General features: G+C 38.6%; 1 protein-coding gene across 15 annotated transcripts in view; it reads left to right on the forward strand.

Moving 5' to 3' along the window:
- PARD3B (par-3 family cell polarity regulator beta) overlaps positions 1-25957 on the forward strand; it is a 1095492-nt gene that overhangs the window by 627155 nt on the left and 442380 nt on the right. For all 15 annotated transcript variants that reach the window (XR_002516428.2, XR_002516429.2, XR_002516430.2 and 12 more), the window contains 2 exons: positions 18071-18241; positions 22320-22452. Coding sequence is in view for 12 of the 15 variants with exons in the window: in XM_021924389.2 (XP_021780081.1) it covers positions 18071-18241; positions 22320-22452 (304 nt within the window). In the remaining 3 variants the exon portion in view is untranslated. The remainder of the gene's footprint in view (positions 1-18070; positions 18242-22319; positions 22453-25957) is intronic.

Here is a 25957-nt window from a genome sequence, read left to right on the forward strand (position 1 = left end):
ACCATCATTATTATCTCATACCGTGCAAGGAGACTTCTTGAGTTTGAATTCTGCCTTACCTACTCTCTCCCTGTGAATGGAGGCAAGCTGCTCGGCCTCGACTTCCTCAGTTTCCTCATTGGTGAAATTTGCAGTGCCTGGCTCCTCGTGCCGCTGTTAAGACTAAAGGAGACGATGTGTGTCCAGTGTTTAGCACAGCGCCTGTCACCGGCTGCTGATCAATGTTAGCCGTCTGAAAATAATCGTGATATGAATAACGTCTGCCCTCTCCCACAGCAAAGCCAAGAAGGCCCTGTTACACTATACATAGAACACCTCTGCACCTAGAATTCTGGCTTCGTTGAAGCAACTATCTTCTCACACTTACCCTTCCACTTTTGTTTTAGACTAGATATGGAGATAATGCCTTTTTCACTGTGAAATAAATGCACTTTGGATAGACACCTCTTCGGTTTACTCCTTGGTTTAGTTAGCTTTTGTCACATAATAAATAGTCATAATTTTTCAGTAATATACCTCAATAAGCCTTTATTTTTCTCATAGCTCTGTGCAGGGGAGCTGGGGTTTGGGGAGGATTCTGATTCAGGCTGGTGTCTCTTGATCCCACTGAAACTCTGCAGATCCAAGTGTGCTCCACTGCTTCCTACTGCTCCTTGGATCAGCAGGCTAGCTGGGGCATGTCCCTCCTGTGTCTCAAGGTGTCAGAGGGCCAGTGGCAGTGGGTAAATCCGCGGGCTCCAAACTGGCCCACTGTCACCCCACACACAGGCCACTGGTCAAAGCAAGTCATATGGCTGAGTTATGGCAAAGATGTGGATACAGAGAAGGGTAAAGAATTGAGTCCCATCACTCAATCTATAAAACTGGCTCCTAGGGGAGGTTCCAAGATGGCAGAATAGGAACAGCTCCAGTCTACAGCTCCCAGCATGAGCAACGCAGAAGACGAGTGATTTCTGCATTTCCTACTGGGGCACTGGGTTCATCTCACTAGGGCTTGTCAGACAGTGGGTACAGCCCATGGACTGCAAGCCAAAGCAGGGCAGGATCACCTCACATGGGAAGCACAAAGGGTCGGTGAATTCCCTTTCCTAGCCCAGGGAAGCCGTGACAGATGGTACCTGGAAAATTGGGACACTCTCACCCTAATACTGTGCTTTTCCAGCGGTCTTAGTAAACGGCACACCAGGAGATTATATCCTGCACCTGGCTTAGAGGGTCCCACACCCACGGAGCCTCGCTCACTGCTAACACAGCAGTCTGAGATCGAACTGCAAGGTGGCAGCGAGGCTGGGGTAGAGGTGTCCGCCATTGCCGAGGCTTAAGTAGGTAAACAGAGCAGCCGGAAGCTTGAACTGGGTGGAGCCCACCACAGCTCAAGGAGGCCTGCCTGCATCTGTAGACTCCACCTCTGAGGGCAGGGCATAGCTGAACAAAAGACAGCAGAAACTTCTGCAGACTTAAACGTCCCTGTCTGGCAGCTTTGAAGAGAGTAATGGTTCTCCTAGCATGGAGTTTGAGATCTGAGGATGGACAGACTGCCTCCTCTAGTGTCACATACGGGACTATGTGAAAAGACGAAATCTGCGTTTGATTGGTGTACCTAAAAGTGACAGGGAGCATGGAATCAAGTTGGAAAACACTCTTCGAGATATTATGCAGGAGAATTTCCCTAACCTAGCAAGGCAGGCCAACATTCAAATTCAGGAAATACAGAGAACCCCACAAAGATACCCCTCAAGAACAGCAACTCCAAGATACATAATTGTCAGATTCTACAAGGTTGAAATGAAGGAAAAAATGTTAAGGGCAGCCAGAGAGAAAGGTCGGGTTACCCACAAAGGGAAGCCCATCAGACTAACAGCAGATCTCTCAGCAGAAACTCTACAAGCCAGAAGAGAGTGGAGGCCATATTCAACATTCTTAAAGAAAAGAATTTTCAACCCAGAATTTCATATCCAGCCAAACTAAGCTTCATTAGTGAAGGAGAAATAAAATCCTTTACAGATAAGCAAATGCTGAGAGATTCTGTCACCACCAGGCCTGCCTTACAAGAGCTCCTGAAGAAGCACTAAACATGGAAAGGAACAACTGGTACCAGCCACTGCAAAAAACATGCCAAATTGTAAAAATCATTGATGCTAGGAAGAAACTGTATCAACTAACGGGCAAAATAATCAGCTAACATCATAATGACTGGAACAAATTCACACATAACAATATTAACCTTAAATGTAAATGGGCTAAATTCTCCAGTTAAAAGACACAGACTGACAAATTGAATAAAGAGTAAAAACCAATCAGTGTGCTGTATTCCGGAGACCCGTCTCACGTGCAGACACACACATAGGCTCAAAATAAAGGGATGGAGGAAGATCTACCAAGCAAATGCAAAACAAAACAAAACAAAACAAAAGCAGGGATTGCAATCCTAGTCTCTGATAAAACAGACTTTAAACCAACAAAGGTCAAAAGAGACAAGGTTGTTACATAATGGTAAAGGAATCAATTCAACAGGAAGAGCTAACTATCCTAAATGTGTATGCATCCAGTAAAGGAGCACCCAGATTCATAAAGCAAGTCCTTAGAGACCTACAAAGAGACTTAGACTCCCACACAATAATAATGGGAGATTTTAGCACCCCACTGTCAACATTAGACAGATCAATGAGACAGAAAGTTAACAATGATATCCAGGACTTGAACTCAGCTCTGCACCAAGTGAATGGAATAGACATCTACAGAACTCTCCACCACAAATCAACAGAATATACATTCTTCTCAGCACCACAACACCCTTATTCTAAAATTGACCACGTAGTTGGAAGTAAAGCACTCCTCAGCAAATGTACAAGAACAGAAATTATAACAAACTGTCTCTTAGACCACAGTGCAATCAAACTAGAACTCAGGACTAAGAAACTCACTCAAAACCACTCAACTACATGGAAACTGAACAGCCTGCTCCTAACTGACTACTGGGTAGATAACAAAATGAAGGCAGACATAAAGATGTTGTTTGAAACCAATGAGAACAAACATACAACATACCAGAATCTCTAGGACACATTTAAAGCAGTGTGTAGAGGGAAATTTATAGTACTAAATGCCCACAAGAGAGAGCAGGAAAGATCTAAAATTGATACCCTAACATCACAATTAAAAGAACTAGAGAAGCAAGAGCAAACACATTCAAAAGCTAGCAGAAGGCAAGAAATAACTAAGATCAGAGCAGAACTAAAGGAGATAGAGACACAAAACACCCTTCAAACAATCAATGAATCCAGGAGCTGGTTTTTTGAAAAGATCAACGAAATTGATAGACCACTAGCAAGGCTAATAAAGGAGAAAAGAAAGAAGAATCAAATAGATGCAATAAAAAATGATAAAGGGGATATTACCACCAATCCTACAGAAATACAAACTACCATCAGAGAATATTATAAACACCTCTATGCAAATAAACTGGAAAATCTAGAAGAAATGAATAAATTCCTGGACACATACACCCTCCCAAGACTAAACCAGGAAGAAGTTGAATCCCTGAATAGACCAATAACAAGCTCTGAAATTGAGGCAATAATCAGTAGCCTACCAACCAAAAAAAAGTCCCGGACCAGACGGATTCACAGCCGAATTCTGTGGTACAGAGAGAAGGTACAGAGAGAAGCTGGTACCATTCCTTCTGAAACTATTCCAATCAATAGAAAAATCAATAGAAATCCTCCCTAACTCATTTTATGAGGCCAACATCATCCTGATACCAAAGCCTGGCAGAGACACAACAAAAAAAAGAGAATTTTAGGCCAGTGTCCCTGATGAACATGAATGCAAAAATCCTCAATAAAATACTGGTAAACCAAATCCAGCAGCACATCAAAAAGCTTATCCAGTATGATTAAGTTGGCTTCCTCCCTGGGATGCAAGGCTGGTTCAACATTCGCAAATCAGTAAATGTAATCCATCATATAAACAGAACCAAAGACAAAAACCACATGATTATCTCAATTGATGCAGAAAGGGCCTTTGACAAAATTCAAGAGCCCTTCATGCTAAAATCTCGCAATAAATTAGGTATTGATGGGATGTATCTCAAAATAATGAGAGCTATTTATGACAAACCCACAGCCAATATCATACTGAATGGGCAAAAACTGGAAGCATTCCCTTTGAAAACTGGCACAAGACAGGGATGCCCTCTCTCACCACTCCTATTCAACATAGTGTTGGAAGTTCTGGCCAGGGCAGTCAGGCAGGAGAAAGAAAGAAAGGGTATTCATTTAGGAAAAGAGGAAGTCAAATTTTCCCTGTTTGCAGATGATGTGACTGTATATTTAGAGAACCCCATCGTCTCATACCAAAATCTCCTTAAGCTGATGAGCAAGTTCAGCAAAGTCTCAGGATATAAAACCAATGTGCAAAAATCACAAGCATTCCTATACACCAATAACAGACAAAGAGAGAGCCAAATCATGAGTGAACTCCCATTCAGAATTGCTTCAAAGAGAATAAAATACCTAGGAATCCAACTTACAAGGGATATGAAGGACCTCTTTAAGGAGAACTGCAAACCACTGCTCAACAAAATAAAAGAGGACACAAACAAATGGAAGAACATTTCATGCTCATGGATAGGAAGAATCAATATCATGAAAATGGCCATGTTGCCCAAGGTGATTTATAGATTCAATGGCATCCCCATCAAGCCACCAATGACTTTCTTCACAGAATTGGAAAAAACTACTTTAAAATTCATATGGAACCAGAAAAGAGCCCACATTGCCAAGACAATCCTACGTCAAAGAACAAAGCTGGAGGCATCATACTACCTGACTTCAAACTATACTACAAGGCTACAGTAACCAAAACAGCATGGTACCAAAACAGAGAAATAGACCAATGGAACAGAACAGAGCCCTCAGAAATAATATCACACATCTACAACCATCTGATCTTTGACAAACCTGACAAAAACAAGAAATGGGGAAAGGATTCCCTAGTTAATAAATGGTGCTGGGAAAACTGGCTAGCCATATGTGGAAAGCTGAAACTGGATCCCTTCTGTACACCTTATACAAAAGTTAATTCAAGATGGATTAAAGACTTAAATGTCAGACCTTAAACCATAAAAACCCTAGAAGAAAACCTAGGCAATACCATTCGGGACATAGGCATGGGCAAGGACTTCATGACTAAAACACCAAAAGCAATGGCAACAAAAGCCAAAATTGACAAATGGGATCTAGTTGAACTAAAGAGCTTCTGCACAGCAAAAGAAACTACCATCAGAGTGAACAGGCAACCTACAGAATGGGAGAAAATTTTTGCAATCTACCCATCTGACTAAGGGCTAATATCCAGAACCTACAAAGAACTTAAACAAATTTACAAGAAAAAATCAACCCCATCAAAAAGTGGGCAAAGGATATGACCAGACACTTCTCAAAAGAAGACATTTATGCAGCCAACAGACACATGAAAAGAATGCTCATCATCACTGGCCATCGGAGAAATGCAAATCAAAACCACAATGAGATACCATTTCACACCAGTTAGAATGACAATCATTAAAAAGTCAAGAAACAACAGGTGCTGGAGAGGATGTGGAGAAATAGGAACACTTTCACACTGTTGGTAGGACTGTAAACTAGTTCAACCATTGTGGAAGACAGTGTGGCATTTCCTCAAGGATCAAGAACTAGAAATATCATTTGACTCAGCCATCCCATTACTGGGTATACACCCAAAGGATTATAAATCATGCTGCTATAAAGACACATGCACATGTATGTTTATTGTGGCACTATTCACAACAGCAAAGACTTGGAACCAAACCAAATGTCCGTCAATGATAGACTGGATTAAGAAAATGTGGCACATATACACCATAGAATACTATGCAGCCATAAAAAAGGATGAGTTCATATCTTTTGTAGGGACATGGATGTAGCTGGAAACCATCATTCTGAGCAGACTATTGCAAGAATAGAAAACCAAACACTGCATGTTCTCACTCAGAGGTGGGAGTTGAACAATGAGAACACTTGGACACAGAGTGGGGAACATCACACACCTGTCGTGGGGCCTGTCGTGGGGTGGGGGGAGCGGGAAGGGATAGCGTTAGGAGATACACCTAATGTAAATGATGAGTTAATGGGTGCAGCACACCAACATGGCACATGTATATGTATGTAACAAACCTGCACGTTGTGCACATATACCCTAAAACTTAAAGTATAATTAGAAAAATAAAAATAATAAAAACAAGACTGGCTCAGAAATACATAACCAGGAGCAAAAGAGAAATAATAGTAATAGCAACAACAACAATAGCAATGCACATTTATTGTGCTTAGTATATGCTGAACACTAGGATAGGTGTTTTATATAGATTATCTAACTTTATTCACATTTACATTGGATTATTTTCAGGCCATTTTATCAAAGTGGAAATTATAGGTTAGAGCCTTTAGTGCCTTTCTGGTGGTCAGATAGCCAGGAATTACTTTAAGATTTGAATCCAGGCAGTCTGACTCCAGAGCCTGTGTTATGCTGCGTTGAAATGAAGTCTCTTCCATATGATCCATTCACATTCCTAGAGAGCAGGGCCCATTGGCCTGGAGGTGTGTTGTATGGTGCTGTCATCCTTAGGCAAGCCATCTAAATATGTGCTAGGTTTGAGTATGAGTTCTTGGTCATGTTTGTGGATACCAGCTTGAAGTTATTCTTCTTATTCCTAATGACAGCTCTATTTGCAGAATTTATTCCAAGTAAAATTGAAACTGAGATGACTTTTTGGAAATTAAAAGCAAACATCTTCGCTTTTTTATGGGCAATAACTTAAGCTCAAGCAGATATTGGAGAGCAGGTTTAATATGTAGATCCATGTTTGTGTAAGTGAGCATCTCCTTACCTAAGCAGCTTCTAACAGTCCTGTTTCTTGCAGAAAGATTTCACTTTCCATTTATGTAAATTTCTTTCCTGACACTGGTCTGCTGAGTCAGACACTCACACCATTAGAAACCACTGGACAGCATATTTATAGCTGATCTTAAACAGTAAGAGGCATCAATCATGAACTTAGCCTTCTTGTGAATGTTTAGTATCCATTTGTCTTGTTTACCTTTTGCAGTATAAAGGATAGAGTCCTGAGATTTGTTCACGAGAAATCTGATTAACCAGGAAAAAAAAAGAAGTATTTTTCCATTCTCCTACTGCTGTTCCAGTAATCCACTGATACTCCTCGGAAAATTGCCACCCATTCTATGATTCAGGACTCTGTCTTAGGAAAATTGTTTTGAGACTGGTTCCTGTCCCTGTTGAGAGGATACAAATATAGTAGACTACAGTATCCCTGGGGCAGAGGAGAGAGGAGCACTGGGAGCATCTTTGTCTCAGCATTTGGCCCTAGGTTTTTACCCGGAATCAACGAAATAATCTTTCAACCAGAACACAGTCTTTTCCTCCTGGCCTTTCATACCACTAATTAGTTCTCAAGGTGTTTTTCCCTTTAGGGTAGGTGGATTTTTTGAAAACTAAACTACTTTGAAAGGTATGACCAAATTCTTCCTGTGCGTTCTGTGTGCTGGATTCTCCTGGGGGCCTCCGTTGGTATAAACAAAGATAGGCTACTTCATGCCAGATTTAAAACCCCTGAATAACTTGACTCTAATTGAGGGCTTTGCTTTGTTTTGTTTTGTTTTGTTTTGTTTTCCTTAACTCTCAGTCTGTTGCTTTCTATCATGTCATGTCTTGTTTGAGTTATTTCTAATAGAGGATATAACTCTCTATTTGGAAACAAGAGCAGCCAGCTACTCTAGGACGCCCTCTTGGAAGTGAGTCCCTGACTCATTCTAAAAACCAACAGAACAATAATTCTACCCTGCTCACAATTATCCAAATGCTTAATCTCAACTTGATATTTAACTTCAAGTCTGTACATTAAGAAATAAAGCCCAGAAACTCTTGTCTCCATGCATCAGGCTGCACCACTTTTGATTACAGACTGATGTGCCATACGGAGCTCTTCATGGACCCCTCTGAAGCGTCACTTGTACCTGTGCCTCTTAGTGTTCTATGTGGCCATTGACCATAACAGCAAATATTACTTCTTAGATCATTAATGCCAGTATGCTTAAGCACTAGCATGCATTACACGTTTGTGGTTTCATTTAGTTTCTTTCTTTCTTCCTGGGCGTTTGCCCCTGACATACAGTGTAATTGCTTCTAGAACTAAAATATACTAAATACAAGCATATATGTCAACTGCTTCTGAAAGAATTATGAGCAGAATGAAGTTGTGACGTCCATGAGAATGATTTTCTAAAATTTTGCTTTTGTGGTTGGAATTTAAAGTGAATGTGGTGGTAGTGTTGCTGTTAAGTAAAAAGTAGTATCGTCTTTGTTGTAGTTAGAAAAAATACCTTGAGAAAAATTTGCCCTTTCCCTAAATCCACATCAAAATATGCTTTTTATTTTATCCAGAAAGCACAGATAAAGTGTCAGTGATCAGTCTGAAGATGTTAGATATTTTTATGTTCATTTGCTGAACATTTTAAATTCACTTTGAGATCAGGGGTTTTTCTTTGCTTTTCATGTACCATATTAACTGAAATTTTTTAGTAAAAATGCAGTTTTACATCTATTGATTATACTTCCTTAAGTTGCTTGTTTTGCTACCCTAAAGAATTACTTTAAACATGTATACGGCCGGGCGCGGTGGCTCAAGCCTGTAATCCCAGCACTTTGGGAGGCCGAGACGGGCAGATCACGAGGTCAGGAAATCGAGACCATCCTGGCTAACACGGTGAAACCCCGTCTCTACTAAAAAATACAAAAAATTAGCCGGCCGAGGTGGCGGGCGCCTGAGGCAGGAGAATGGCGTGAACCCGGGAGGCGGAGCTTGCAGTGAGCCGAGATCCGGCCACTGCACTCCAGCCTGGGCGACAGAGCGAGACTCCGTCTCAAAAAAAAAAAAAAAAAGGTATACATAACTAGAAGAGTGGGTTTTTTGGGTTTTTTTTAAGTTAAGTAAGATATTGTAATAACACACTGCAGTGAGAGTAAAAGTCCCACGAAGTCTATAGTACCAGTTCTGAATGGTGTTTTTGATTTCAGTATGCTGACTTTGGGAGTGGTATGTGTCCTATTGAAACTTTGAAATAATAAGGTAAAAATTCACATTTAAAGGCAATTTTTGCTGAAGGAAAAATATCATATATCGGGTAGATTGTTTACGGGCTGTTAAATAGAATATATTTAAGACTATCAGTTATTCTCTAAAAAATTAATTAGCCAGGTTTGTGCTTAATAAATGCTACTTGATGATGATGAAATTAAGTGAAAGAAAAATGCCTGACATGGCTAATTGTAAATGTATGCACTCAGAATATGAAATAGACATAATTGAAGTAATTTGATTCCTGTGTGCTGAGGATAATTTGGGATGCTCCTTCTGAAGGATGCAGGATTTCATAATCTGCACTATTTAGTAATGGGTAAAAGAAAGAATTTGGACTAATACACACAATCCTGATATTTTTAAATGACTAAACTCTAAATTTTTGGAGAAAAAATGCACAGTTCTAGAATATCCAGGAACATGGCACTTGATCCTGAATCTCCATGTCTCATTGTCATGTGGGACGTTTAACGGCATCCAAACTACTTAACTCCGATAGGCGCTCCCAGCGTGACTAATTTCCACCCCCATCTCTGCCGGTATCTATAAATCATGTGATAGATCTATAATTAATGAATTCAAAGGAAGATAAAAGGGACAGCTTTTTAAGGAACACTAATGTTAAATATTTCTTCAGCTGACCATTTTTCTTGAAATTTATAATGTTTTCTGCTGGTGGGAGAGCGTTGAGGATCCTTACTGGTAGTTAGTGACTTCTAAGGTTTTCCTCTGGCAAAAGGACCAGATAATTTTAAAAGTGCCATTGAAAATCCTCAAATGTAAGAAGCCACTCACATTTTATTTCTAACCACAAAGATGTGATACACTTTAAGGACATTAAAAGCAGGAACTTTGCCTGGAAATATACATAAATTCATAATCACTATATACCCAATAAGAATTTGACCTTTAAAAAGGAAGTTATTAATTTAAGTATAGGAAAAATACATTTTTAGCTAATTTTCTATTTTTAAAAAAAACTGAAAATGTTAGCATATATTAATTCATATAGTCAGGCTTATTAATGAATTTTCTACAGTAATAACTACTTTATTAAAATGTAATATAACATTACTTTTAAAATCTCAAAATAGCTGGCACAGTAATGGGCTCCTGTATTTTCAACTAAGCAGGAGGATCACTTGAGCTCAGGAGTTCCAGACTGTAGTGCAGTGTAATTGTGCCTGTGAATAGTCACTGTGCTCTAGCCTGGGCAACACAGTGAGACCCCATCTCTTTTTTTAAAAAAATCCTATAATTCCAGCCTCTATCATTGCTTTTCCTTGCAGATCTCTATCACTTTTGCATTTTTATTTTGTGAATGGAAATGCAAACAAGAAATAAATTTACATATATACTATACTGAATAAAATTTTGGAATGCTACAACATTTTGATGTGTATTTTGGACTCCGTGATTGTCTCAGTGGGCTTGAAAAAAATTTAAGAGTTGATAGTCCTAATGAAAAAGGAAATTATAATCTACAAAAGTTGATATAGCATGCTAATGATGCTTTGGCTCTGAAAATAGTAACTTTCCCCTGAAAAGCTATATTCGTCTTCATTATGGGTACCTATAGGCCATATATATGTGTACACACACACACACACACACACACAAGACCAGTCACTAGAAAAATGGACACAAACCAGAATGCTCAAACAAAACTCTGACCACAGTATGAACTCTGCATACATATACATGCATGTTTTTGTTCTAGCTTTCTGGTTTGTACCCATTTTTATAGTGATTGGTTTTAAGCAACCTCAGTATAAACAAGTGTAAGTGCATGAAAAAACACCACCAAGAAGTAAATCAATAAGATAAGTATGTTGAAATGGCTTCCAAAATTCTAACCTGGTTAGGCATTCATGCAAATAATTCTTAATTCATATATAACATACATGCTTTAACAAACTTCTTTTTAATCTGGTTTTCTGGACCAAAGTAAATTAAGAGCAGAAAATCAGGATGGAGAGGAAACAGGAATGACAGGAAAGACTAAAGTATAAAACAAGTACAGAACGTTATTGCTATATAGTACACCAGAGAATATTTTGATGGTTTGAAGTAAGTACTTCTCAAACTTTCTTACAGAAGAAATTATAAGATTCAGTATGGCTGTAGTAAAGGCCATAAGTTGCAGTATATCTGTCAATGCCCCATATTTTTCCAGAATGATTTTAAAATGAAAAGATTTATAATACATTTTGAAAGCATTATTTCAGAATGGTTTATGCATATGTTAATTCATATAGTCAGGCTTATTGCAATAATCCTGACCAACATGGTGAAACCCCGTCTCTACTAAAAATACAAAAACTAGCCAGGCGTGGTGGTGCGCTCCTGTAATCCCAGCTACTCAAGAGGCTGAGGTAGGAGAATTGCTTGAACCAGGGAGGCAGAGGTTGCAATGAGCAGAGATCACACCACTGCACTCCAGCCTGGGCAACAAGAGCGAGAGACTCTGTCTCAATTTAAAAAAAAAAAAAAAAAAAAAAAAAAAAAAAGCTTCATATGCCCACAAGTGATTTTCTGCTGGGACTTCATTGGTTTGCTACACAGAAATGGAGTGAGGTTCTTAAGACGATAACAGAATTACATAAATTTAAATTTTACAATATCTGAGCAAGTAGAGATAGGGCCAGTATACAGAAAGTAATCAAGCATTTTTTTTTTTTTTTTTTTTTTTTTTAGAATTCTAAAGGTGGCATATTCAAGACAGCTTAGGTTTGTGAATCTCTCATAGTTACAATTTGTAGATGAAACTTAACACCAGGACCAAAGCACCTGACTGACTTAATTTAGCAAGCACTTCTTGAACATTTAGAGTGAGTTAGGCAACAGTATATAATGGACTAGACACAGCATACTTAAAATTACCCATTCTATAATCTAGAAAGGTAGTAACACAGTACATTAAATATATAAACAACACTAATATGATAGGAACTATCATAGGCAAATGTGAGAAGTATCGTGGGTGTTGGGATGATGGAGCATTTAATTCTGTCTGAGGAGAAAACTGTGAAAGGAAGGCAATTGCTGAGGTTTGCTTGGGTTGAGGGGTAAGTAGATTTTGAAGAGGTGAGCAGGAATGCGAAGGGCTTTTGGGGCAGAAGAAAGAATATGGGCAAAGTCACCAAAGTGTGTACACCAGATTACAGTCTGTTGTCCCTGGAAAATAGAGGTCTTATTTGGGAAGAATAGATGTCTTCATATAAGCTGAAATGATGTGAAACATATACTAACTTTTTTGTTTTAACAACTGTACTTTAAAAATGTTGATTCATTCTCGCCCTTCCATTGCAATTGTTTTTAAATGAAGGTAAATGATTTCAATCTGGAATACCAGGTTCTTTTCTTAGTTTAGGGTTTTGGGTTTTTTGGGGGGTTTGATTTGTTTTTTCAAAAAATACAGTAGACAGATGTTGTCATAGAGTAATTGGAAGGCCCTGAGAGGATTTGTTGAGGATAATTCTCTCCCTCAATCAGGTGCCATCTTGCCTGGGGTCCCACCCTATTCCAGGGAAACATCTGCGCTGCAACCTGAAGTCAAGCTTTGGGGTTTGGGACCTTGGTGTTGATAATATCCCAGGAGGCCATACCAAGGGCCCCATTAGAAGCATGTGGAGGCAGAAGCCAACATCTGGTCATGATTAATCCTCTCAACACCCTGGACTAATGTGGACTGGCCTTGGGCCCCAGCCAGCTACTGCTGGGAAAGCCAGCCCACTTTCTCATGCTTCTCTCATATTCTTCATTGGCTAGTTCATTCCTTTGCTTTGGCTTTCTTACTTTTCCTCTGTATTCATTAGAATTTTAGAGGTAACAGGGCAGTTGCAGGGAGGGTTTAACAAAAAATTTGCCAAGCCAGGTGGATTAGCCACACAACGTTGCCAGTAATCATGGCAGAGAAAGTACCCAGGCACCAGTGAATATACCACAGGGGATGAACTACAGGGTCATTGGACCACCCAGAAATCATAAATATGCTTTAGAGGACACGTGGAGTAGCCTACAGCATACCTAACGACCCCTCACTCCAAAGAATGATCTGGCTTAAATGCACAGTTGTGGAAAGACCCTGGCGTAAATATTTGTTTTTTAAAAATGAGGATCTGTAGCTTTTATTAGATTCTCCAAGGAGTCTAAGAGCCCGTAAAGACTAAGAATCACTAGCAGATTGTTTGAAAGCATGGGCTGCAGACTGACCCAGACCTAGTTCACATCTGCTTTTAGAAACATGACTTGTAACAATTCATTTAAACTCTCTGACTGCAATTTCTTCTTTTATAAAATGGGGGCAGCAATCTCAAATATACAGGGTTTCTGTAAGGAGTAAATTGTCTACTATATGTAAAGGGTTTAGCATGATGCACAGAGTAAAGATTCTTTGTCATTAATATAGTGCCTTTAATAATCTCTAGAAGTCTGAATTTAGAAGCAACGTGTCATAAAGGATTCATGTCATTAACCTTAGAGATGAGGAGACCTGGCTATGACCATACCCTTTGACAAGTCACTTAATTTCTCTAGGCCTTCATCTTTACATCTCCTAAATAGCAGAGAGTAGCATTTATAGCACAGGGTTGCTGTAAGAAATGAATGGGCAAATACATGCAAAAGATGTGCACAAGGACTAGCCTACATTAGGTGTTCAGTAAAAGGGAGATGTCATACTCGAAGGTCTTGTCTCCTGGTCCTCGGTGCATCCTACTGTGATAGGACCAGCTAAAGCTGATGAGATTGAAACCATGCCAGGACCTGGAGAAGACCTAACCTCGTACCAGGTTTTTTCATTCTGAACTGCACTGAAGAAGTTCCATTTTGTCTTTATTGTGTTCTCCTGATTCTTTTTAATATGTTTTCCTTCCCTTTGGGAATTTCCTTTACTCCTTTCTAGCTTGAGGATGGAGTTGGTTATGGGGGGATGCCAGAAGTGGGGAACATAATTGAAGTCTTTTTGCTTAAGAGTCTGATGGGAGTAATATAGGAAGAAAAAGGGGTGAGAGAGACAGAGAGAGAGAGGAGTGTGTGTGTGTGAGAGAGAGACAGAGAGAGAATATTGCAAGCATGACCCAGATGAAATGAATATCCTAGAATTACCAAGTAACATCCTTGAATATTTGAATTCATTTATGTAAAGTCAATTGAAAGTTAATATTCTCATGCCTAAATATTTACTAGAATATAAAATTAATTTTAAAAACCATAAAAAGCTAATTTTCTTTGTCAAAATTATTCCAAAGCAAATGGGACATACACAATTTTGAGGGAGATTTGATGAGTTTTTGAATAATGAGTTCCTCATTGAATCAACTTCATTTTAGGTCAAGACTAGACATAGACATGCATGTATGGATGTCTAGCTAAGTAGGTAGACAGGCTTTTTTTTCTCTCCTCTGGGTTGCCCTGCCATGCCCCTGCACCGTTTCCTGTCTCCATGTCTTCTGTTGTGTGTCTGGATTTTATATTGTCTTCCCTTCTAGGAGACATCTGGTGGCATATTGTCCTCTCTGGTTCTGAAAGTCTTTTTTTCTTGAAGCATTACCCCTTTAGGGACTAGTCATCGTCATCTATGTAGAATATGGAATGGTTTGGTGAATAGGGACGCTGTGGAATTCAGAACTTGGGCTATTCTGTTCCAACTCTGACCTTAACTAGCTGAACAAGTCTAATATCTGTGGAAGTGCCTTATCCTAATAGGTGTTCGATAAATGGTTTCTCATCCTCTCTGGGCATCACATTATTCATCTGTAAATGGAAGAGGTTGGACGAGATGACCTCTAAGGACCCTTCCAGCTCTAAATTCTGTGATTATATTCTAAATGTTAGGACAACATGGTGCTTACTGGCATCACCATTAATGAAATTACACATCATTTATCTTATAAAGAAAAAACACACACCAATAACAACAGACCAGCCAAGCCTGACAATGAGAGTGTGTGGATTTTTATTGCGCCCACAACTCTCTGGTGATGCTTGTGATGAATGTGAATGTCTTTGAAAAAAAATGTCAGCTGCTCTGAGGTGACCCGAACTGTCTTTTTGTTTGGGACTTGGTTATAGGAAACATGCCCTATTTCAGTGTCATTCTGCATGCTTGAGATTTAGAATGTAACTGAAAAAAAAAAAAAAAAAGAAAAGAAAATTTGTGCTTAATAACTATTGATGTATTTTACCAAAAAAATGTTCTCCTATCTTCTTGTCTGTTGTCTACCTCTTCACTCTGACCTTGCCTCATACTTCACAGAAAAGGTTCACAACAGATTACCAGGTGGGATCTCACTCATATTTCCTTCCCTCCATTTCTAGAGGTGGCCATAAAGCTTCCATCTTTATCTTGTTTCTTCCTGTCGAAGCAGATGAGGTGTCCTGCCAAGACAAAGCACTGCAAAATCTGAACATTTCCTGTTAACCTCATTTCCTGTTAACAGGACTAGAACCAGGAACTGGATTCAACTCTTCTGCTTCCTCCTCCTCTTTAAAAACCACACACCAGTCTCCATTCATCCGAAAATGATTTTTAGTAACAAGATTCAGTCCAGTAGTGCTCCTTTCTTATATGACAATAGAGCAGAATAATTTCTCCAGTTGTATTTCACTTCACATAGCGAAACCATTCAGAGTGTTTTTGTCGTATCCCCCCCCGCTGCCTTTTTTTTGAGACAGAGTTTCGCTTTCGTTGCCCAGGTTGGAGTGCAGTGGCCTAATCTTGGCTCACCACAACCTCGGCCTTCCTGATTCAAGCGATTCTCCTGCCTCAGCGTCCCGAGTAGTTGGGATTATAGGCATGTACCACCATGCCCGGCTAATTCTGTATTTTAAGTAGAGACAGGGTTTCTCCATGTTGGTCAGGCTGATCTGGAACTCCTGACCTCAGGGGATCCGCCCACCTCGGCCTCCCAGAGTGCTGGGATTACAGGTGTGAGCCACCGCACCTGGCCTGTCATATCCCATTTCATGTAGCCTTATGCTTTTTTGTGCCTCACTCAAAATTGGATAATAGAAGTGAAGAGATTTCTTTCTTGTTTGGCCTTTCCTGTAAATCTCATTTCCAGACTCGCTTCAAATTAGGGTAAAGGTTAAGTGAAATGGGAAAACAAGAGGAAGGCAGGGGACATTAAGCTCTGAGGAGGCAGTCCACTTAAACGGTTTACATCTCTGACTTGATGCCCTTGTCTATTGATCCCATTACCCTGCCATCTCCATTTCTTCCCCAAGTGGGTGTGCCCTCCTGTGGGCGGCCCCTGCAATCCCACGTGGCTAACACCCTCTCCAGCAGGCGGCATGGGCGGTGTGTCTTCACGAGGGCATTGGCTCTGGGGAACAGCAGCTCTCACCCCGCCCTCCCTTTTCTCCACTGTCAGCGGAGGGACTTCCTCTGCTACTGCATTAGTCCAAATTTAACGGCCTGTCCGCACGGTTTCCCTCCCAAAGCTGTCTGGTTGGTTTCTATTGTTCAGTGTGTGTGTCTGGCTATCTCCTTTCTTAGGAAGATTTTTTCTTTTACATTTCATTCTGTTAATTTGACCACAAATCCCAGATACTTCTCACCACAAGAACTCTGTAGTATTTTCCTTTCCCTAATTTAGTGTTGCACAGTTGTAGTCTAGAGATAAGAAACAAAGGGAATTGTCATGGAAGAACTAAAGAGTCAAGATTCATGGAAACCTTTGACTCGCTTTCGTGGCCTGGAACAAGTTACGTTTTGTGCCTCAGTTTCCTTTTCTGTAAAATGTTTCTGAAAATCTTAAATTCTTAGGTTCTGTGAGAATCACTAGGGTAATTTATGGAAGAATTCTCTGTGAGGGTAAACTGTTATACACACCTACGGTTATTTCTGTTAACTTCATTAGCAGCAGCAGCATAACATTTCTAATCACAGCTGTGCCTCATAGCAAGAACTTTCTACCTGAGTGTAGAATGGGTAGAGAGCATGTCCCCTGAGTCTGACTGTCAGCATTTCATGTGTCTTTGCTCCTGGGCTGCCTTTGGGGAAATGCACTGTCATCCCTTCAAGTTCTTTTCTAGGCAGAGCAGGCATCCCAGTGTGTCAGCCACTAATCTAGACCTCTGCTTATGAGGGACTTCTGGCTGGAGATGGTCAGTGCCTCATTCACTCAAAAGTGAATGAGACCACAGTCTGGGCTGCCTATTCATATGCCGAGGTTCTTTACTTTGTAGTAAGTGGTATTTCTTCCTGAAGATGCTGGTTGAAAGTATTCATTCATCAGAGCCTCTTCGAGAAAACCTTGACAATTCTTTTTGTTAAACTTTTCCACCAGAAGCTATCAGGGCAAATTGGTCCTTTTCTACACACCTCTGTGTTCTTTGGCAGATGAGCAACTTTGTGGTTATGTTAGATAAAATTACGTGGTTGTTCTTTTTAGTACTGTTCAATAGAGCTGGCAATGATATCAGGAGACACATTACTACTGTCAAGCACGCAGCATTTATGCATGATGCCTGTCTGTGCCTGAAAAGGCAAATTCTCCTTTCGTTGTGACTACCTCCTTTGGTTTCCAAACCCCCTTCCCTTGAGTCAACAACACGGTCTCTGCCAGAGCAAATGGCAGAATCAGGTCAGATGAGCATGCTTGCCAAAGATTTAGGTAAGAGGCATTATACAAATGTCTAAATTATTGCAGCTCAGGACTCTAAGATTTCTAAAAAATACTTTCAGACAATTCATTATCGCTGGTATTTTTGACTATTTGATAAGCTCCAGAGCCTTTTTCTGCCATGGAAAATAAATCACTACTAACAGCTGGGGTTTTTTTTGTTTTGTTTTTTCGTTTTTAAACTTGAACTTCTCCCCAAAACGCAACATGTCATCACCATACTTTTCTCTGTTGAATTCTGTTTTTCTTTCTTCTGCCTTAGGATGGTCGTCTGCGAATGAATGACCAGCTGATTGCAGTTAATGGAGAATCTCTTTTGGGAAAATCCAACCACGAAGCTATGGAAACACTTAGGCGGTCAATGTCCATGGAGGGAAACATCCGAGGGATGATCCAGTTGGTGATTTTGAGGAGGCCAGAGAGACCAATGGAGGTGATGCAAATCTTGATTCTCCTCAGCAAGTTGCCCAAATTGCCACCAGAATATGCAGACTTCCATTCCTAGTATGGCAGCTAGATTCGTATAGAGAAAATATGCCCCAGAAGAGCTTTGATGGATTTATGTGGGGAGTAGGTGGTTGTATATTTTAGGTATAATAGAAAGGTGTAAAAATATGCATATAAAGTAAGTCATTTATCAGATGTAACAGGTCTATGATTTCTAGTTTTTTCCCCCAGAAATTCCAAGAACTCTGAACTTGTTCATAAACATCTTTATATACTTTTTTGGTTGATATGCTAGCAGTGTCCATACTTTAGAATGTGTCTAATCACATGTGTACAATGTTTAATGTGGAGATCATTATAATGCAATCAGCTCTCTGTATTCTCTTCCATAATCTGCATATAAATAATACAGACCTGAGACTTAACTAATTTAACATTTGATTTATTAAACAAGCTGCTTGCTCATGTGATTAAATAAATGGGAGTCTTGTTTTTTGAAATCTTTTATTATTTTTTATAAGTTTTTTAAAATATCAAGAATATTTTCACTTACACATGGAGTCTAAGTGTATGATAGCTTTAATAATAATATTCCTAACATTATACATATAAACATAAAAATACCTAAAGCATTATTTTCTCTTATATGAAGAATAATTATTAAATGCTCATAAAATAATTTTAGAAAAAGGAAAGAAGAAAAAGTTAATAGTACTAAAAGTTAAGAAAAACATCAGCAAATCACACATTTTCTCATATCAGGATATTCTCTAAGGCCAAATTGTGTTTGTGTAATACAATAATATACAAAATTTTTTAAAAAAAGCTATTAAAAAAACTAATATAAAATACTAGTGTTAATAAAGAGTTCAGCTTAAAAATTGAAAAACGAAAGCTTTATCAAGTTAATCAGGAGTTAATGGTAGTGGGCTCATTGTAGTTAAAAGCTTCAGCTCTGGAGTTTCGAATTGCTTGGGTTACAATCCTAGATTTGCCATTTCCTGGCTGTGTAAGTACATACATAATTGAGTGCTCGGTATTCATAGATGACAGATATTGTTGTCTGTTTTATCCCTTAATGTGTCCTTGCTTCCCACATGTAGTAGATGCTTAATAAATATTGAGTGAATGAAAATGTCACATCTGAGACCTACTTCATCTCAGAGAGTAAACTTGAGTGCTAAAGTTACAAGCTCTATCTTACTTTGTTCTATTATCAGCTACTGGAAAGGAGTAGCTGTACCTTTTATACTCTCCTTTATATAAACTTATAGATGTTAAATACATTTAAATCGGCCAATTACCGGAGACTAAATATAATAAACTTATTTTCAACATTTGTGTCTGCTTAAGTGACAGTGTTCCATAAATATTTAATGGGCTTTACTTATGTACCTAGTTATAACACCCTTATCTGCTACTTCCTGCCCTGAGAGAATTGGCCCCATCTGGTTTAGGATGGTTCTTACTCTAGAGCCCCAGGACTCCACGGAACCCATTTATTGGAGAGAGTTGAAAGGATGAACTGCGAATGACTGAGTCATCCCTTCTGTGCATCTGCGTATCAGATCTCCCTTAAGACATTTTAAACAAAGATACTTCAACTAATAGAAGAGTCTGGAAGAAACTGCTATAGCATAACATACCTGTGCAGATAGCAAAAGTTAAAAAAGAAATAACTGTGGTTCTAAAAGAGTTAGTAGGTGGCAGCAGATAGGCATTATATATTTTGACCCATTGAGTTGGCACACTGTACTATTTGCATTCCCCTTTACTGCAGGTATTTTCATTTTAATTCTCACACTCTGGGGTGGATTGGCATTATTCCATCAGAAGAAAGTATGAAACTCTCATTTGTTGCCTGCCATCGAAAGTGTCATGTTAGTATAGATCACCAGGGAATTGATCAAGAATAAGAACTGGGTCAAAAAGCAATTTCTATGAGGACATTTAAACAAGATCCATTTTTAGTTTCCCTAATATTTACATGCTTTCCACGGGGAATGAGCAGGCACTTGACTCTCAGCTACTGAGCGTTTCTGCAGTAGCCATGAAGATTAAAGAGCATTATTTCTTATAAAGACAGAAGACTAATGTACAGTTTATCTTTATTAAATTGAAAAAAAATTGCAACTATTTGATCTTCAAATCTGTGTTTCACTGTGTCAGAGCATATTTTGTGTGCTCGTGTTTTTGCTGTATTCTCTGGTGGAACAGCACTTGCCCTCCAGTACAATAAAAAGCATCCATAACCTAAAAAAAGGTTTCAGCACTGTTGATGCATTCAGGCAAATCAATTAGTTAGATTTGCCAGGAATACCAAAATGGTTGCTTGAACATTATATTGATATTTCAAAATCTGAAGAAGCTACTTAAGAAAAGTCAAAATATATAGTTGTTGGGGTTTTTCCCACATTACCCAGATGTACAAGATATGTAAACAGTTTTGATGAGGACCTTGTGAAGAATACATAATGAGCCCCTGATTGAATCAGAATCATTTTAAACAGAAACATATTTTTCAAAGGATGAGCTTGAGGTTCAATTGTAATTCTATTTGAGCCTAGAGACTTGGTATTAAAAAATGGGTTATGACCTGATTTTGTTTTTCCTTTCCCCAAAACATTTCCTTCCCTGCTGCCAGCTCATCGTGGCAAAAGCAGAATATGTTTAAAAATCCATTATATTTTTTATTGGCTGGGACACTAATGGAGGGCTCTGTGACGGCTCTATTTTACAGGCTGAATACTTTAATTAGGCTGGTTACTGATCAGTTGTTGGGATATTGATTGTGTCATTTATCAAAGAGCTGGGGAAGCAGAAAAAAATTTTTTGTTCTTGTTGTTACTGTTAAATCAAAGCACAAGGCTGTGCAAAGCAAGCCCTAGCTCTCTTTCCCGCTACAGCTACAGCTTTAATTTAGGACTAGCTTGCCTCCTATACCAGGCTCAGTTTGACTAGCAGTTCAGAAGAAAGGGTAATACACTGGGTGTGGGAAAAGTGTTACAAGCCTTGACAAAAAGCTAAAGGACCTTCAGCGGCTGAAAACATTTTAATTATTAAGAATGCAAAAATGGAATGTTTTAGGTATTTGTTTGACTAGCTAGACACTGAATTTTTATAACCAAAGAGGAAAATATAAATCCAGTGCATTGTTTTAGGCAAATGCTATTCTCAGAAGAGCTTTGGGAATCAGATGGGTGCTGCTGTTTGTGGTACATTCTTCTCACCAGTGGTCAAGGGAACAGTCATGAGATGGCTTACAAATCATTTGCCTCCTTAAAATCTGTTGTTGAGACAAATAATATGAAGAAGAGCAAACCCCAATTCTCTTTGCTGCAACCTTTTTGAAAAAAAATAGTTAAGAGTTCTCTATAATCAACTTCCTCCAATAATTCCCTCTTCTGCACCTGTGGAAGATGGATCATGGGGTGTTACTCTAGACACAGCAGTTTTCAGAAAACTGTGAATGTGTTTACAGACTGTAAAAATCAAAATAGGAAGGGGAAATATAGGGGGGAAAACCCTCAGGAGAACTGCTGTCTGGCATTGTCACAGCAGTTTGATTTAGCTCCTGGCCAAAGACCTAGTATCTGCATGGAGACACACTGGTGGCATTTCAGAGGTGAACCTGCTTGAGTTCTGACTTGTCCTAGAGCATATGCACTTAGGCGCAGAGAGAGAGAGGAACCAGCTGGTTGGCAGAGAAACACCCTTGGCATGAACTGTATTCTTGTGTTGACACTGCCACAAGCTGTACTCCCAGATGGAAGAAAATTTGAAAGAAGCCAGTTGTAAGTGGTAAAAGAGAATAATAAAGTTAATCCTCTTTTGTGTTGGCTATCAGCACTCCTAATCCTTAGCACCACATTGTCAGTACTTTTTATTTTATACTCAAAGATGTTTTCACTGATAGGGCCATTTTGAGTTTCCAGAGTTGAGGACTTAAGTGTAATAGACTCTTGAAAGACTATTCATACAGCGATCATTCTTTCACTTTGCTTCAACTGACCAAGTTTGAACATATTAAAAATGCAAATATAATTTTTACTTTTATCTCTTAGGATCCTGCAGAGTGTGGGGCATTTTCCAAGCCATGCTTTGAGAACTGTCAAAATGCTGTAACCACCTCTAGGCGAAATGATAACAATACCCTGCATCCACTTGGCACTTACAGTCCACAAGACAAACAGAAAGGTAAGAGTCTATCCATTTTTATCCACTGCAAATGGAGTGAGAAAACACAAAAATGCCTTTTTATCTAAAAAAAAAAAAAGAGTAAAGGGGAATTAATTAGACTAAGTGCAGACTTTGTTAATCAGAGTCACAAACACTGAGAGATTGGGGCGAGAGCTGACTCAGAACTTGTGAATCAGATTCCTGGCAATGTCTCTAGTTTAAGTGACACTTTCTGTGCTTGCTGCCCCAAACATGGAGGGTTATATATAAAACAAATGATCACTGGAGAATCAAAGATGGCAAACTGTTATTTTTTAAGCTCTTCTAATATTGGAAGTTACCAAGTGTAAATAACTACCAACATTTTAAAATGTATGGATTTATAATCCATAAAATGGTCATAGCGTGATTCACAGAATATACTCGATTCTAATATGAGCGTGGTAAATGGGTAAATATCCTAACCTGAAACCATCTTGTGATGGTTGGAATGTTCTTGTTATTGTCTTGCTACACTGTCTTCTCTTATTATCTGATGTGGATCACATTTCTAGCCAACTCCAGATGTAAAAAATCTGGGTTTTCCTCTTGGTTTTTTTAAAAAATGTACTTCAGGTCACCAAGAAAATTGTTTCGTCTCCCTGTATCTCTTTTCTTTAACAACATGAATTTTTTATTACAAAAGCAATACATATTCATTGCAGAAAATTTAGAGAAAACAAATAAAAAGAAAGTTTAATTTTACTAGTACTTCTATCTATCAAAGATCCTAATCAATAACATTTTATGCATATCTTTCAGGACTCTTTAATGAAAATATTTATACAAAAAATGAAATAATGAAATGTATGTAATGTTTGGGAAATTGTTTTTTAAAATTAGCACATTATATGCCTCTTAGTCATTGAATCTTCTTCTACAATATCATATTCAGTAGTTGCATAGTGTCTTTTGATGGTAAGTACCATATATTATGTAATCAATTCCTATATTTTGAACACTTAAGATGTTATCATAATTTAACTATGTGGAAACAAGTTCCAAGCTGTGAAATTACTCCATCATAACATACTTATAAATCTGAGGTGGCTCTAGAATTAAATTGTCTCATTAGAATGGGATGTTGTTTATTCCTTGGAATTCCTGCATTTTAGCAAGAGTAGTAGCAACAGCTGCTACCATTTATTAAGTGTTTGCTGTCTGTTAGATACTGTGTTGAGCAGTTTGCTTGCAGACTCAAAGTGGTAATATTATCTTCATTTTACAAATAAAGATCTAGAAAGTCAGAGAGAGTGAATAATTTACTCAAGAATGCATATTTGATGCATGCAGAGTCTGGATTCAATCCTTGTCTCCCTGTCTTCAGTTTGTCTTCCAAACCACAGCATGTGTCTGACTTACATTGGTTATTGGTCTCTTGAAACTATTGGAGTCCTTTCACCTACTGAGAATGCCCATTAGAAGCTGACTTTAGACCGGGCATGGTGGCTCACGCCTGTAATCCCATCACTTTCGGAGGCCGAGGCGGGCAGATCACCTAAGGTCGGGAGTTCAAGGCCAATGTGGCAAAACTCTGTCTCTACTTAAAAAAAAAAAAAAAAAAGAAAAAAGAAAAAGGTGTGTGTGTGTGTATGTGTATATATATGTATAAAATTAGCCAGTTGTGATGGCACATGCCTGTAATCCCAGCTGCTCAGGGGGGGAAAAAAAAAAGAAGAAGCTGACTTTACTTAGCATACAGATTAAAAAAATACTCAATATTTTGTCTTTTCTCATCTAAAAAAAAATTATAGTGGCGGGCACCTGTAGTCCCAGCTACCCAGGAGGCTGAGGCAGGAGAATGGTGTGAACCCGGGAGGCGGAGCTAGCAGTGAGCCAAGATCGTGCCACTGCACTCCAGCCTGGGCAACAGAGCAAGGAGACTACGTCGCAAAAAAAAAAAAAAAAAAAAAAAAAAAAAAAATTAAAAGTTTTCTTGACAGAACAAGATTGCCTTCTGAAATCTTACATTGCAATAGCAAAAGAGCCTGGGAAAGGAATGGCAAGTTGTCTGCAAAATAAAACAGCCTTCTTTCTACCTTATGATCATGAATGTGGACATCTGTATTAAAATATCTAGACTTTATATAAAACTTGATTGGCATTTAATTCTCTAGAAACATGTGGCCCAGTGTCTATCTAAGTCTAGAGTTTAATTCCTAGTTACACCAATGACATCTAAATGAACAGTAAGTACCTTTTGTTTCATTTTTAGTATCTGTAAAATACAGTTATGTGCCACATAATGACATTTTGGTCTACAACAGACCACATATATCATGGTGGTCCCGTAAGATTATAATGGAGCTGAAAAATTCCTAATGCTATAGTATACTTTTTATCATCATTTTAGAGTACACTTCTACTTATTTTTTATAAAAAAGTAACTGTAAACAGCCACAGGCAGTTCCTTTAGGAGGTATCCAGAAGAAGGCGTTGTTATCATAGGAAATGACAGCTCTGTGCCTGTTACTGCCCCTGAAGACCTTCCAGTGGGATAAGATGTGAAGGTGGAAGACAGTGATATTGATCATCCTGACCCTATCTAGGCCTAGGCTAATGTGTGTTTGTGTCTCAGTTTTTACCAAAAAAGTTTAAAAGGTTAAAAAAAGTATAATAGAAAAAGCTTATAGGATAAAGATATAAAGAAAAAATATGTTTCTACAGTTATTCAATGTGTTTGTGTTTTAAGCTCTTGTTACACAATATTCAAAAAGTTAAATTCAAAATTATAAAGTAATAAAGTTATGGAGATTATTAAAGAAAGAAAATATTTTTTAGAAATGTAGTGTAACCTAAGTGCATTGTGTCTATAATGTCTACAGTAGTGTACAGTAGTGTTCTAGGCCTTCAAATTTACTAGTACATCCTCACTCACTGACTCACCCAGAGCAACTTCCAGTCCTGCAAGCTCCATTCATGGTTAGTGTCCTATGCAGGTATACCATTTTTTATCTTTTATACTGTATTTTCACTGTAGCTTTTCTGTTTAGATACACAAATACCGTTGTGTTGTAATTGCCTACAATATTCAATAAATGCTGTTCAGGATTGTAGCCCAGGAGCAATAGCTATACTATAGAGCTTACAAGAGTAAGTAGGCTAATCCTTCTAGGTTTAAGTAAGTACACTATGATGTTGATGCAAGGACAAAATTGCCTAACAGTGCTTTTCTCAGAATATATCCTCATTAAGTGACACACGATGTATTTTCAGAAGACATTGAGATACTTAAGTAAATGAAATAATATCTCTGCAAAGAATAGCAAAGGCTAAACTAATAAAACCATAGAAGTAGTTAATGTATAAGGATACATCCAGAAAAAAATAAATAAATAAGAAAATCCATTCCATGCACTTGCTGAAAATACAGTACAGTAATAATTTCATCTGGAACTTCAATAGAACGTTCAGACTTTGTATATCTTTGGTACAAATAGAGTCCTTTGGGCCCAAGTGGCCCCAGACAACCACTGGGAGATTT

This window comes from Papio anubis, chromosome 10 (assembly GCF_008728515.1).
Source record: "Papio anubis isolate 15944 chromosome 10, Panubis1.0, whole genome shotgun sequence".
NCBI classification, from domain to species: Eukaryota; Metazoa; Chordata; class Mammalia; order Primates; family Cercopithecidae; genus Papio; species Papio anubis.